This window comes from Saccopteryx leptura, chromosome 9 (assembly GCF_036850995.1).
Source record: "Saccopteryx leptura isolate mSacLep1 chromosome 9, mSacLep1_pri_phased_curated, whole genome shotgun sequence".
In the NCBI taxonomy this organism is placed as follows: Eukaryota; Metazoa; Chordata; class Mammalia; order Chiroptera; family Emballonuridae; genus Saccopteryx; species Saccopteryx leptura.
In genome coordinates, this window is record NC_089511.1 from 5,464,977 (window position 1) to 5,481,026 (window position 16,050).

Here is a 16,050-nt window from a genome sequence, read left to right on the forward strand (position 1 = left end):
GCAGCTTCGAATACGGTATTTCACAACAACTCCTGCAAGACAGGCGACGCGATTATCTCCACTTTACAGATGAAGACGTCGAGGCTGAGCGTGGTTGTGAGTTCCTGATGCCACGCGAGCCTTCTTATGGAAAGCACAAAGGATTCGCACTTAGGTTTGATTCTAAAGCTTTGTTTTTTTCCCGGAATTCTGAAATCCTATTCTAGTTCTCCTGCGGACTGCTCGCCACCGCAGCCCCAAACTCGGTCTGCGGGAGTTTTGACAGCTAAGCCTACAGTCAGAACCCAGGCATGGAGGTGGAGCAAGGGAAGCACGGCGCCCCGCCCCAGCTCTGGTGTCAGCCAATGGTAACGCGGCACACACCGTCTTCTGCCCAATCAGCAGAGCTCCCCGCCTGCTCCTCCCCGCCTCTTCGCTTTCTTTTTGGCTCCACCGAGCTTGACGGAACGGAAAGTCCCTTCAGTCCGCTCCGGGCCGACAGCCATTGGAGGACGGTCTGTCATTGAGCGACCCAATCAGAGCGTGCGTAAGGACGCAGTTCTGGCGCTGATTGGTTCTTTCGACAGCTGCCCCTCCGCCCCCGCTTTCTCCCTCCCCCTCGAGTGGCTCGGAGGCGGGGCAGGTGGGGGCGGGCCCAGGTAGCAGGTTCGGCTGCGCGGGGGCCGCGCGTCGGAGGTAAATACTGGGGCTGTGGGTGTGGGGAGCCCGGCGGGTCGGGGTCGCAGGCTCACCTGGCCGGGGAAGGGACGACGCCCCGCCACCCACGGTGAGTGAGCGAGCAGGAGGGCGAGCCGGCGGGCTGTGGGCGGCCGGGTCCACTCGGGAGCCCCTCCGCGGCCTCGGGGCTCCTCTAGCCGCCGCCGGGACCGTCGGGCCCTCGGCGCCGGCCCGTTAGTTGCCCGGTCCCGAGCCCGCCAGACCGGCGGGGAGCTGAGCCCGCTGACGTCAGCCCGGGGCTTCCCCCGCCCCCCGCGCCTTCCCGAGGGGGGTTCCGGGTGGGGGGAGCCGGGTGGCCGCCGCCGGGTCCTGGGGAGCAGACGCGACGTGGGTGGGAGCAGCGCACGAAACCCTCTCCCCCTTCGGCCCGGTCTCTGCACCGGGGGACACCGAGGCACGGGCCGGCGGGGCGTGGGCTCCGTCGGCGGGTGCTGCGGTGTTTGCGGCTGCCGTCCAGGAAGAGCAGTCGAGGTTCAGGCCTCGTTCACGGCGTGTTCTGCCTTTTCCTTTCAGTTTCCCCCTTTCCAGGGTGAGGATGGTTTTTACGCAACCCGCAGTTCTTTAGTGGAAAGGTGCTCTCTGTTGAAACCCAGGTATACTTTTATTTATTTATGTTTCCTCCTGCCTTGTGCTTTGCTTTTATAATCGTGCTTAAACGATCTGCTTAGGTCGGTTCTCGGCTGGGTCAGCTGCCCGATTATTCACGTCCTTGGCATCTTTTCTGTTCCGCCCCGTGGCATTTGCATGGTTTACAGAGGTTGTCATCTTGCAGCCACCAAGCCTTTCGGTCTCTCAGTCCCCATCACCCCTGCCCCTGCCCCCCCCCCCCTCTGCTCCCGGGGCTCCCTGCAAAGTTGTGCCCTTCGCTGGGGGAGCTTTCCCTACCTTGCTTTTGGATTCAGGGCAATCAGGGATCTTATTGACTGTCCCCTTTGCAGCCATTGGCCTCAGGAGAAAAACCCAGGCCCGGAGAGAGAGGGTGCTCATTCAAGTTTTGGTTGTCTGCACACCCCCTCGTGTCCCAAGCAGACTGAATGGCCCTGAGAAGGCAGCTGCCAATTCCGCCCTCCGGGTGGTGGGCGGATTTGAACTAGAACAGTGTCAGGAGAAGATGATTTGCTGGAAGTTGGTGAGGAAGTTCATACACTGTGACGTTGCTAACACCCAGAACATTCTCTGATGTTCGGCTTCAGATTTTTACAGTATTCTTGCGAAGAAGCCTTCCCTTGGGTGGTGACTTTTGGAAAGAGGTGCGAGGACCAGGGCACTTGTTATTGATAACGTCAAACGTTCAGCCGCAGGGATTGCTTGTGGTCTGCCATGCCACAATTGTGACTTTGTTTGATTTGAGAAAGTCTTTAATAGAAGATGAGAGAAAGGAGTAATTATCCTCTTCATCAAACTGTGAATATTTTGTTCCTGACTGGGACGCTATGATTTTAAATTTGTCGAGGTCTTCTCAGTGGTCACACAGAATTTGTAGGCACCACAGACGTGATGGTGAGAATCTAGGAAGCCCATTTCAGATGAACCCCAAACAAGTTGCTTTCGTAATTGTGGAATATTTATTTCCTTTTTTTTTATATGTAACAGCGAAGAGGTGTAAAAAATTGTGACTTCATTATGAGTTAAAATTATTATTTTCCAGAGAATTAGGTAAAAATCATTAAAATACTTCGACTCCAAGACTTTTCCTTTTATCCTGGAAGAAGCATTTAATACCTAAACAGTTAAAATGAGGAAATGGAATTTTGGTTTTCACTGTTGTCATATCAGTTAGCCAAGTTGTTCATTCTTTGATGTCACATGTCCTGAATGCTTACCATGTTGTCAGGCACGGGTTTGGGGATCAGAAATACACAGATGAAGGACCTGGGGAATTCACAGCCTGGAAGTGTGGCCACGGTCACTCTAGTGACACAGCAGAAGTCCTTGTTTTCTGCCATAAATATGCAGATGTGGGAGCCAGGCTTGATTTTTAATTTTTAACCTTCGAAATCCCACTTGTTTTAGGGACTGAATACTTGCCTGCTTGGGTCACAGTTAAACCATGAGGAAAATTAAAGCTGTCTCTTTTCTCCTCATCGAATCTCTATTTCTGTTCTTTAGCTGTTTAGTAATATAACAACGTTTTCTTTTAATGATAGTCTTACAATGGTACTTATTCTATAGCTATCAAGAAAGAAGTGCTTGGAAAAGTCCCATTGTCTCCTTTCTTTGGTATTCATACTGCCCTAACTTTTTTTGCCATTTATATTAGGGGCAATATTTTAATATTGCAATTTTTATTCTGATTTTAGAGAGCCTCCTGTGGTTTTTAGAACCAGTTTGGATATCTGAGGAGATGCAAACTGTTCTTGAATTAGATCTTTGTTTTCTTTAGTGAAGTTCTTTGAACAAATGTAACCTGATAACTGGAGAATCAAAGTGACACTGTATCTTCTGGATAAGTTAACCATTGTCAATGTTATGTAGCTAATGCTGTGCAGTTGTACTATGTATTATATTTTAGAACAGGGTAGTTCTGACCTTTACTATTTTTGCATAAATCTTCTTGATCATCTTTTTATTATATGATAGGAAACTGATAAATATCTGTGTCTGCCAACCCTTATCTTAGTTTAATGACTTTGTTTTAGTACAATTAAATTCCCCTTTACTCAGAATTCAGACTATCAACAAGCTCAGATGACCAGATATATTTTCACATCTTTTTGACCGGACTGTTTCTCGTCTCCAATGTTGTCAAAAGAAAGACCTTTGGTTCAATGTGGTTTTAGAGTTAAATACATTTTGTATTCCAATATTTTGGTTAACTTCATTTAGTACTTAGAGTAATTATCAGGATATTTATAATCACTCAATTTTCCAACCTGAAATTAAATACGATGGTATTTAGATGAATCATTTGTGGTATGTTAATACTCAAAGTGAAATGTACTATTAGAAGCAATTTAAAACAATTTGACCTGAAAGGTCATAAGAGAACACAAATGAAGGCAGTCATCATATCTGACAAAGTCTGTATTTTCAGTGTCTAACGCTGTACTGAGTGCATAAAAATGCTGACAAACCGACAAAGCTTGGGTGATGAAGAACTCATTGATAATGTGATTTATATCTTTCCCACATTGTCTGGAGTCCATATTTAACTGCCTGGGTTTTTTAAGACTTATTTAACTGTTCTACACATCCCAGTGAAAGAAGCATATTGGCTTTGTATTCTTTCTAAAGAGACACATATTCTTCTTATTAACATATTTCTGCTGTAATGTCATTCTGTTGAGATGTTAAAGATCGTTAAGTCATCTTGTATAACTCTAGACCAGAGCTATAAAGTTTCCATTCAGCTTTCTCTAATTATCAGTTGCCATGAAGAGAATCAATTTTTAATATAATTCCTCCCCTATTCTTTCTTAATGTATTCTTTCTAAAAGAAGGAAGACCACATCCCTTTTATTTTTGGATAATGCTTTTTAAATATTTTATAACTTTGGCTTTGGCTATTCTCATTTTCTAATGTGACTCCTCCTGTTATTGAGTCTCAGCTTCCTCCCACTGGTGCTAATGCATGTTAGGGAAAAGTTTCTGCTCCTTGTGGGGTTCCCTGCAAAGTACGGTTCTTGATAACTATTGTTAAATCGCCCTCAACCTTCATATAAACTGGAGCAGTTGTAGCCAATTTTACCATGGACTGGCTTTTAAATGACTTGCAGAAAACACTTTTGTAATCAAATTCATTTCAATTGTAGTGTCCTCATGCATTCATTCATAAAGTAATTTAGTTTTGGCTTGGTGAGTAGTTCATTAGCCCTGATGGTTTTATTTTAAACTGGGACATAAATTGGTTAGCTAGAGAACCAACAGAGTAGGTGTTGTTGGCATATAGTAATTATTGACTCAAGGATGTCCTTAATTTTACTATCGGAAGATACAAACAGTAAATTCAAATTACAAATGGAAATGAAAAAATAAGTTCTTTTCAAAATAGAATTTCTGGACTTAAAAACAATATTTTTGGCCCCAAATATTTCAATAACAATTTAAAGAGAACAAAACAACCTCTTTTTAAGAAGTTGCCTTTTGACCATGTCAACCTGCTGGGAGCCACCAAATGTCCATGCATTGTTACTGCATGTGTCTATGCAGCGAAGCCTCTGCCCTTTCCCCCTGGAAGACCCGGTCAGAAGTGGTGTGCTCCATTTTTATAATCGTTTGGTTTGCTCTGTTAAGCACGCAAACGTTTTGTCACCCGGCTTCTCAGAAATGACTAGATGCAGTAAGTCAGAAAGCAGCTAGGCCTTAAGAGGAGTCCAGGGCACCTGCAGGAAACCACAGAAAATGGCCGATGCCAGGGGGAAACCGTGGTCTGTCCATCTGCGGGCGGCGTGCCCCGGAGTGCAGGCGCACCTTCTAAAGCCTTTCAGCAGAGTACCAAACACCTTGGCCTTCTTGAGAGTCACAGATGACCGTTTATGTTCATGCTGATAATTCGATGATCGAGAAAAAATAATGCTATATCCTTGCTGAAAAATTGTACAGGAATTTTAGTCAGAAATAAAAAGCATTTCATTTTGGGTGATTGTTTGGGTCACTCTCATAGGGGTTTTGTTTATGCAGTGCCAAGATCGGGGTGCCCACAGGTGGCTTATGTAAGTTGCAAATATAAACGGACCCTGTTCCTGCTGAAGTAGACAGTGCCCCCCAGTGGAATTAAGGCAAACACACGACAGAAAAGAAAAAGAGGGAGAGAGGCCCTGGATGTGCGCTAGCTCTGCCCCTGCCCGCATGCAAACACACGACAGAAAAGAAAAAGAGGGAGAGAGGCACTGGGTGTGCGCTAGCTCTGCCCCTGCCCGCATGCAAACACACGACAGAAAAGAAAAAGAGGGAGAGAGGCACTGGGTGTGCGCTAGCTCTGCCCCTGCCCGCACACAAACACACGACAGAAAAGAAGAAGAGGGAGAGAGGCGCTGGGTGTGCGCTAGCTCTGCCCCTGCCCGCATGCAAACACACGACAGAAAAGAAGAAGAGGGAGAGAGGCACTGGGTGTGCGCTTGCTCTGCCCCTGCCCGCACACAAACACACGATAGAAAAGAAGAAGAGGGAGAGAGGCGCTGGGTGTGCGCTAGCTCTGCCCCTGCCCGCACGCGTGCTGCTGCATAGCTCAGTAGTGTTGGCTTGGCATTAATGGTGCAGACTGTGCACTTGGTCCTGTAATCTCTGTCTCATTCTGGCTGGTAGAGGGACTTACACATAGCACCTCATTATCCTACGGCGCGTACTAAAAGAAATGTTATTCTGTATATAGATGAGTTCATCATTGATTAAACTTGAAATTTGGTTCTTCAGTCTTAGAAGCATGTACTTTTTTCACCCCAAGAACAAAACAGGTGAATATGACAGTGCTATCAACTGTCACTGTTACCTAGAATAATGGAAACGGATACCTCTCAGAGAGGGATGGGGTAAAGACTGTACCTGTATTCAGAAACCGAAGAGCCGGCCACACTCATGTGACAGAGAATAGATAGGAACTATTGTTTTCAGTAAGATAATAGTTAAAATAATAAATTAAAGTCTTAGTTTGAATTAATGAAATTATATAGTGTATAAAGTCTTAGTTTGAATTAATGAAATTATATAGTGTAATCATCAATTAAAGTAGGGTGGAGTAGGCCATTTTAATCATCAAAGATTAATATTCTTGAAAAATTTTAAATGAACGTTTGAAACGGAATCTCTTTTGTGTATTCCTTTCTAGTATACATAGTTAAAATTGGGATAGAAAACGTTGTATATTTGATGCTATGTGACTTTATTTCATTGTTATGTAGTCCAAGTTTTGATGGTTACAAAATTGACTTTTTTCAGATATATTTAATATAATCATATTTACCAGATCTGATATTTGCGAATGTGAGAAATTAAATGATAGCTGTGATTAATGTGATTAACATTTGCCTAAGGACAAAATGTACAAGATTTAGAAAATGAAAGAGGTAAAATGTTTCATTATCAAAATATGGCACTTAGATAAATGAATTGTGGTTCAGAATGCGATTTTATGGTATTTTATTGATAAAAGATGTTTAACATAGTTATGATGGATAACTTTTTACCTAAACTAGGTATACATACAAAAATAATAACCTTTTTGATTTATGAAGTTTTTGTCCAAATACAGAGCTCATCCATTTGTTACACAGGATCTAGTAAAAATGCTACTTTTTAAATTTTAAAAATGTCGGAATATGTATATAAGGTTATCTTTTACTTAGAATTTGATTTTACAAACTTTAGTGTCTTGAAAACCAACATTGTTATATTGTCTTTGACAATACTTTATAATCGGCTCTCCTTAATTAAATATGTAAAATTACAGTAGATACAAGTAATCTATGTTTTTTAACCTTTTTAGCTATTTTTTAGAAGTATTCTATTTGTGTGTTTTTACTAGTCAAATGGGACTTTAGAGTCTTTAACTTAATTTTAGCTCACGAGGATGAAGAGTTTCTTTTTGCTTTTCCTCCAGGCATTTTGATTTCCGGTCATTTTACAGCATGGACACCAAGTCACTAAAAACATGCTTGGGGACTGCCCGTGAATTTATCTTTTGCAGTTTAACCACACATGCCATAGTTCCCCCTTTTTTGAGTTAATATTTCTGAGTTAATATCACAATGAGTTCAGGTTTATGGAGCCAAGAAAAAGTTACCTCACCCTACTGGGAAGAGCGGATTTTCTATTTGCTTCTCCAAGAATGCAGTGTTCCCGACAAACAGACTCAGAAGCTCCTTAAAGTCCCGAAGGGGAGTATAGGGCAGTATATCCAGGACCGCTCTGTGGGGCTCTCGCGGATCCCTTCGGTCAAAGGCAAGAAGAGTCAGATCGGACTAAAAATTCTAGAGCAGCCCCATGCGGTCCTCTTTGTGGATGAAAAAGATGTGGTAGAGATCAATGAAAAGTTTACAGAGTTACTTTTGGCGATTACCAATTGCGAAGAGAGGTTCAGCCTGTTTAAAAACAGAAACAGACTAAGTAAAGGCCTCCAGATAGATGTGGGCTGCCCCGTCAAGGTCCAGCTGCGGTCTGGGGAGGAGAAGTTTCCTGGAGTCGTGCGCTTCAGAGGACCCCTGTTAGCGGAGAGGACAGTGTCGGGAATATTCTTTGGAGTAGAGTTGCTGGTAAGTTTGAGAAAGCACTTAGTGGGCTGCGTGTGTGTGTGTGTGTGTGTGTGTGTGTGTGTGCATTTGTGCGTTCCATTTGCATGCGTGTATTTGCTCCCCTTTGGATACCAAATGTTTTCCCAGAAATTTATCATTACTTTGTAATGACAAATCGAGATGACGCAGTGAGTGGTGCACTCAGTGCTTTAAAAGTGACCTCCCACAGGAGGAGATACAGACAGATCACATAATTATTGCAGACTTTCTTGTCTTAGCAATTCTAACGCTGTTGATGTTACCGAGGAGCTCGACCGCGGCCTGCGCACTAACTAATCACATCACAGACTGTTAGTTTCTTGTGGGATCATCACTGGTGGCTTTCTCAGTTTTTCTTACCGTGTGCTGAGTCATCTTGGAATTTAGTGAAAAGAGAACCAAGAACTCATGATAGGTTTTCTTTTTTTTTTCCTTCTTTTTCTGTGGCAGAGACAGAGACAGAGAGAGGGACAGCTAGGGACAGACAGACAGGAGGAGAGAGTGAGAAACATCAATTCCTCACTGCAGCTCCTCAGTTGCTCATTGATTGACGATAGGTTTTCAATATTAATTCTCGAAAACTTAAATGTCAGTTACATTTTGACGTTCTTGCAAACAGAATTTCAGGCCTTGTTTGCTCCTTGATTTATAATTCTCTAGGGCAGGGACACGAAGCAATGGGAGATTCGAGTCCCAGCCATGCCAGTGACTGGCTGGGTCCCCAGGTCACTACCTCAGCCCTCTCTAGCCCCGGCGTCCCCGCCTGCCACGTGGTGATACCTGTGCACAGCTTGCAGGGTGTCTGTGACATATCCGTTCAGGATTTAGTGTGCTGGCTGGCACACAGTTACGTACTCAATAAAGGGAGCTCGCGTTAGTGTTATTTTAAAGTCAGACTTTCTTTTTATGACAGAATTATCGTTAAAATAACAATATTGAATCCAGTGCAGCTCTCTCAAAGTAGAATGACGATTTGAACTTGTCAAGCAAAATTGTATTTCAGCATCAGACGCGTGAGAATTTTGCCAGTGATTTCCCTGTCGCCCCAGAGTGGCTATGTGTTTCTTATGGGTGGTCGTCTTTGTCTGTCTATCTACCAATCTCTTTTTCCCCATTTTTTAAAAAAAAACAAACTAGGAAGAAGGTCGTGGCCAAGGTTTCACTGATGGGATATACCAAGGGAAGCAGCTTTTTCAGTGTGATGAAGACTGTGGCGTGTTTGTTGCACTGGACAAGCTAGAACTCCTGGAAGACGATGACAATGGGCTGGAGAGTGACTACGCAGGCCCGGGGGACGCAGGGCAGGCTGAGCTCCCCCCTCTGGAGATAAACTCCCGAGTTTCGCTGAAGCTCGGAGAAACGATAGAATCGGGAACAGTTATATTCTGTGACGTGCTGCCGGGAAAAGAAAGCTTAGGCTATTTTGTTGGTGTGGACATGGTAAGAAACTTCTGGATATTATCTTTGTGACTCTGTCTCTTAGTTCCGTGACCAATATGGGTGCTAATTATACACTTGGGATATTTCAGATGGACTAATTTGGAGTAATTTAAAGGTCATGTTCTGTTTATCTTTAGCAAAGGAACATGGATATGGGACAGGAGTCTAGATAATTACATTTATACTTTTTTTTTTCCAGTTTGAATAAACTGGAATAATGTTTTCTGTTTTTAAATTTGCTGAATCATAGCTGACCAACAAAGAAAACACCAAAATATATTACATAATACCTTGTTTTTCTTTATTTTGAATTTTTTTTTATTTCTTGTAATCTGTGTTTCTCTTTTTATAATATTTTGCAAAATTGAATTGGCTGGTCTGGTTTTAATGAGTAGTGTGAAAATCACACGGAAAATGCCTACACAGAGGAAAAGCACATTGCTTTAGAGGAAAAGGCAGTATATTTTCTTAGGATGTAACTCACTCAAAAATATTTTTAGTGTACTAAAATATACATGACATAAAGCTTACCCCCTTCCCCGTTTCCACGTGCACAGTTCAGTGGCAGTAAGTACGTTCCCATTGCCCCCCTCCCCCTCCGGGACTTTCTCAGCCCACACGGGCACTCTGTCCCCTCCACAGCAACTCCCCCCCCCCCACGCCCTCAGCCAGTGCTCTGTGGGTGGCCCCTGTTCTAGTTCCTGTCCCTGGGGCTTCGCTGATCCTGGCTACCTCACAGGAGTGGAGTCATACAGTATTTGTTTTTCTGTTTGTTTCATTCATATTTAATGTTCCCTGACATCATATTTGTTAATAATGGGTACTTCCCAGTCTGGCGATCGAATGAGACCCACGTGATTAAGAGGAGACAAGATTGAGGACATTTTTTATCATAGATTGAAAACATGGACGAGAATTTGTTAGGTATAAAGAAAGAAATTCACACGTGATTTTAAACACTAGAGCGAGTTAGCAGAGGATGAGTTAGGAGAAATAGGCTCTTGTACTCTGGATGTCTGTAGTGGTTATTTCTGACTATTCAGGTATGCATTTTGGTAGTGTTCGAATGTTCAAGCATAAATTTCTCGTATCCTGTGCTTGGAAATTCTGCTTGATACAGTTTAGTTAGACAAACATTGCCCTGTTCTTTAGACAGAGGTTTACTAGATGTTTACCAAGTGAAAAGTTAGAACCAGAGTTAAACCTCTGGGTCCCGCAAGAGAGCTGACCCTTCAAACCACTATTCTTTTTTATTGTTTTATTCAGTGAGAGGAAGGGAGGCAGAGAGACAGACCCCCCCAGGCACCCCAACCAGGATCCACCTGGCAAGCCCACTAGGGGGCATTGCTCCATTGCTCAGCAACCAAGCTCTTAGCACCTGAGGTGGAGGCCATGGAGCCATCCCCAGCGCCTGGGGCCAACTTGCTCTAATCGAGCCATGTCTGCAGGAGGAGAAGAGAGAGAGAGAAAGAGAAGCGAGAAGGAGAGGGGTGGAGAAGCAGATGGGCGCTTCTGTTGTGTGCCCTGACTGGGAATCGAACCTGGGACACCCACATGCGGGGCTGATGCTCTACCACTGAGTCATCTTTTGGGCCAGGGCCTAAATCATTATTCTTATAATATTCAGTGTTAATTTAGAGGGGAGATGGTAGACTGGGTGGAGGTAAGGTGGAGAAAGAGGGCTGCTGGTCATTGGGGTCATTCTCCCTTGGCTTCAGGGCCTTTGGCGTCAAGCGTGGCAGAAGCCAGTGAGGCCTTCCCCTCCTTAGGTGGTGGCCTGGGCCTTGCCTTGTCTCCTGGGCAGGCTGCCTGGAGGTCCCCACCAGCTTCTCCCCTGCGTCTGTCTGTCCCCCAGTTGGCTGGTGCAGGCATTCATTCCAAACCCCTCTTGGGCATCCCCTGAAAGGAAGGTTCTAGCAAACAAAATATTCTTCATGTCCTTCTATTTCCAGTAGCATTTAGTGTGTTGTGCACATTGGTGCTCAAAGCATTTCTCTGACCCCAAAAAACAGTTAAAAATTTCTAATGTAGAATGTGTGGGAGGATTTTTTTATAGCAGGTGCAGACTCATATTGACATGTGATTAAGGAGGGTTTTAAAGTTGATTCTGTTACTTAATTTCTAGGACAATCCTATCGGCAACTGGGACGGCAGGTTTGACGGCGTGCAGCTGTGCAGCTTTGCGAGCGTTGAGAGCACAATCCTCTTGCACATCAATGACATCCTCCCAGGTGCGTGCTCTCTGCTCCACCTGTCAGGCAGAGCTCCAAGATGGGTTTGGTTACGAGGCTGCAGATGTAAGCTTCAAGATGCAGTTTGGGAACTTTTATAAAATTTGGAATTGTTACTCAAATAGACTCTCCTTTCTTACCCCAAATGAAAACAATACTTAACAGATTTTTATTTCCAAAAGTATGTAAATACGGGATGGTATTTGTGTATTGTCATTCACTTTTTTGTCCCCTGTCCATTCTAAGTGGGGGGAAAAAGCCCTTTCTGATCACTGGAGGAGTCGGAGATGTAAAGAGCTGTGTTGTGTACCTGGTTCAGTGACAGCCTGCGTTGAACTAGACGCTTTCGGCAGAAGTTGGTCATTGATATAACCTGATGTACGGTGCGGGGGTTCTGGCTGGGCCTGCGAGAGCCCTTTCGGTTTGAGACTGTGATCGATTGGGGTTCATGACTCTGTGGTCAGAAACCGATCATTCAACTTTACAGCTTAAAAAGAATCTTAAGCAGTCTTTTATTTGACCTCAAACGAGTAGTACCTGATGGCTGCTGCCAACTAGCTGATCAGTCCCCCCTGGTAGCCACCCAGCAGCACCGTCCCCTGCCTGTGGTGGAGTCCAGATGAGCCAGGCAGTCGCGAGTGTGTTAGTCGCAGACGACAGAGGTGGTCGGAGATGGTGGTTCTCCCTGAGCTCTGTGCAGTGCAGAAAAAAATGTCAGAAAGCCCGTGTGCAACAGCCACAGATGTAAGACCCCTGAATTAGATGTCTTATCCTTTTTTACATTATTGACAAACTTTCAAGATAGGTCTAAATGATCTCCATTTTAATGATAAAAACCGGGCGTAGATCGGGCCAGATAGGACCACGGCTGCCTAGGACCAGGTCCAGACCTGGGGGGGCCTGAAACGCCCCTCACCTCAGTCCTGGCTGTATATAAGACCCGCGTAGAAAACATACCTCTCAGCCTCACTGTGTGCTGGAGAACATTGTTGCCATGGAGATACATTTTGTCTCTACTTCTATAAAAGCTAAATTGTACCAGAGCAAGGATGGCGGCGGAACAGAACGGTGTGTTTGCTTCCAGTGTTTTTCCACGATTGCTGATTTGGACGCGGAGCACTTTGGAGTTCCCACTGGTCATCCACGTCCCCAGTTCCTTCTTTCTTTTTGTAAAAGTGGAGGAACTAATATTAGTGATGTTTGAGGTTTCTAATTTATGATCAGACAAATCAAAATATTCTTTAATGTTATATAACAAATGCTGACGTTTAAAAGGCAGTTTTGTAAAAGGTCATTCATTCATTCAATTACTGCTGAGCCTTCGGTTTCTTTTAGGTGTTGAAGTTATAGGAGGAAACAGGCCCTAAAGATTCTTCCCCCGTGGAAATTATATATAGGTAACACGTAGATCCAGCCAACAGGGCTGCGAGTCCCCAGAGGGAAGGGGGCTGGGATGGGAAGGAAAGGGACTTTGCTTGGGGCCTGGGGAGCACGACCAAGGGGTTGAGGGTGTTGTGCTGAGTGGGACACTGAAGTCTTGTCACCACGATAAATTAAAAATTAAAAAAAAATGCAAAAAAGGTTGTTCCCCCCATGGCGCTTTCATTCCAGTGAGTGACAGCAGACAGTCAGTTAGTGAAACCTGGTCAGTGAGATGGTGACTGGTGGGAGGATGGTAAGCCAGGCAGGCTGTGGGCGGCGGGGTTTTCTGTTTGTCGGCACAGGGCTGTCCGAGCTAAGTGCTCGCCACCAGGGACAGCCTGCCGATGGGGAGGAAGGCCTGGGTGAGGAGGAACAGGCTCACGGGACTGGAGCAGGGGTGTGATAGGGTGGTGGTGGGGGCTGGACCCTGCAGGGCGCACTGACTCTGAGGGAGGAGAGTGGGAGCAGGTTTTCAGCAGAGGACCACTGAGCCTCACCTACACTCGACAGGGTCACTCTGGGGCGTGTGGGAGGGCGGACACAGGAAGGGGACTGGCAGAGCGCGCCAGAGGTGATGGGGACCGGCGGAGCGCGCGAGAGGTGATGGGGACCGGCGGAGCGCGCCAGAGGTGATGGGGACCGGCAGAGTGTGCCAGAGGTGATGGGGACCGGCGGAGCGCGCGAGAGGTGATTGGGACCGGCGGAGCGCGCCAGAGGTGATGGGGACCGGCAGAGCGCGCGAGAGGTGATGGGGACCGGCAGAGCGCGCCAGAGGTGATGGGGACCGGCAGAGCGCGCCAGAGGTGATGGGGACCGGCAGAGCGCGCCAGAGGTGATGGGGACCGGCGGAGCGCGCCAGAGGTGATGGGGACCGGCGGAGCGCGCCAGAGGTGATGGGGACCGGCGGAGCGCGCGAGGTGATGGGGACCGGCAGAGCGCGCCAGAGGTGATGGGGACCGGCGGAACGCGCCAGAGGTGATGGGGACCGGCAGAGCGCGCGAGAGGTGATGGGGACTGGCATTGGCTGGCATGTGATACGCTGGTTGGCTGAGTGTGTTTTGAAATGAATACAAGTCGACTCATCACGACTATATTCTTAAATTACTTGCATTATTTACTTAAAATTAATAGGGTATTAATAATTAATCACCCTCATTGCTTCATAATAGATTTCATTGTGTGAATATCCCACTGCTTAATAACCCATTCTAATGTTAATGGGTGTTTGGGGTTTGGGTTATTTCCATATCCTCTTCAATGCTTGGTACTCAGTAAAACTTTTGCCAGTCTGATCCCTGAGAAAGGGCATGTCAAGGTGATTTTAATTTGTAGCTCCCTGATTACAAGTAGGGCCAAATAACTTTTCTTATGTTTACGGAACATTTGTGTCTTCTATCAAATGCCTGTTTGTGTCTTTGACCATTTTTTGTTGAGTTCTTTTTTTTTTTTTTTTTTTTGTATTTTTCCAAAGCTAGAAACGGGGAGAGACAGTCAGACAGACTCCCGCATGCGCCTGACCGGGATCCACCCGGCACGCCCACCAGGGGGCGAATCTCTGCCCACCAGGGGGCGATGCTCTGCCCCTCCGGGGCATCGCTCTGCCGCGACCAGAGCCACTCTAGCGCCTGGGGCAGAGGCCAAGGAGCCATCTCCAGCGCCCGGGCCATCTTTGCTCCAATGGAGCCTTGGCTGTGGGAGGGGAAGAGAGAGACAGAGAGGAAGGAGAGGGGGAGGGGTGGAGAAGCAGATGGGCGCTTCTCCTGTGTGCCCTGGCCGGGAATCGAACCCGGGACTTCTGCACGCCAGGCCGATGCTCTACCACTGAGCCAACCAGCCAGGGCTTGTTGAGTTCTTTATTCACGCATGAGTTTTCTATGTTATCTTTCGGCAATTTATATGCTATAATTTGGGAACTTTGTCAGTGACTGAGAAGTTTACCCTCCACAGTAGCTCTCATATGTGATATTTGGAGGTATTTGAGTGGTAACATTGTAAGAGAATATCACTTGGTTAAAATACATGGTTATTTCATATAATTTTCAAATTAAAATAATATTTCACTTAATCATATTCTGAGACATTTAAGATACAAGTTTAACAATGCATTCTTCTCCCCTTTGACCATGAATAAAAGTTACTAAGCATCATTTATATATAATTTAGTATCATTTCCTTTTTCTAAAAAAATGACCTTTTCCTTGTAATTTAAAATGTAAGAAATTCCTATTTTTTTCTTTCTGTTCTCAAAAATCTACTGTGGGTGATACTACTTTCTGCTCACCCGCAGTTCACCAGGTATGGCTCCCAAGGGTCATATCGGGCCCCATGCAGGTGTCATAGAGCTTTTCGGAGGAAAAACTTCTCAGACTGACTTTTCTCCACTTGCTTGAACAGTATTTATGAATATCCTGTGAAAATCACTGGCCTTTAAAGTTTAGAGGTAATTTTTGTATCAGCAAGTTGGCCAAATTTATTACATCTGAAATTCAAAAAGAAGGTTTGAATGTTTTCTTCAGAAATATTAGTGATATTTGTCTCTGCATCATGTATAATTTTGTCTTTCCTACTTATACATATATGTATTTGCATACACATTTGTATTATTGACATAAGTATATTTTAAAAAATTGATACATGTTTTTAAGCAGACTTTTTCCAAACTGTGTTGCACGAGTTACAGTAATCTGAGATGCTACTAAGTAGACAGGTACAAAAATGTTATCAAGTAAGTTATTCTGTTCCTCTTTGAGAGAGTCACAGGCACAGAAGCATGAGAAGGCTCTGGTGTTATAAGGTAAAGAAGTCGGTTTATCTTTGTTTACCTCAGCATCTTCTAGAAACACTTGAGTGTGGAACCTCTCCCAACACACAGGGGTGTTCGGGGGATACTGATTTGGGAAATCCAGCAAAGAACCAAGTAACATTGTCTTGGTGGTGTTTTAACACATCAAATAAAATTGACTAAAGGTGATTAAATTTTCAAAAAGTTAAAGCATTTAGTTGAATTGTATTTAGGATATGTGGTCTTGTAAAAA

The 16,050-nt window shown here is 45.0% G+C and overlaps 1 protein-coding gene across 4 annotated transcripts in view; it reads left to right on the forward strand.

Annotated features, from left to right (window-relative positions):
* The first annotated feature begins 606 nt into the window (after positions 1-606).
* Positions 607-16,050, forward strand: part of CYLD (CYLD lysine 63 deubiquitinase) — a 32,804-nt gene continuing 17,360 nt past the window's right edge. The window contains exons 1-5 of one of the 4 annotated variants that reach the window (XM_066348563.1): positions 607-675; positions 1,231-1,310; positions 7,253-7,904; positions 9,060-9,362; positions 11,488-11,593. In XM_066348563.1, the coding sequence (XP_066204660.1) occupies positions 7,401-7,904; positions 9,060-9,362; positions 11,488-11,593 (913 nt within the window). In that variant the 5' untranslated portion in view covers positions 607-675; positions 1,231-1,310; positions 7,253-7,400. Of the gene's footprint in view, positions 767-1,230; positions 1,311-7,252; positions 7,905-9,059; positions 9,363-11,487; positions 11,594-16,050 lie in introns of all 4 variants that reach the window. The other 3 variants (XM_066348562.1, XM_066348565.1, XM_066348564.1) reach the window with 3 other exon arrangements.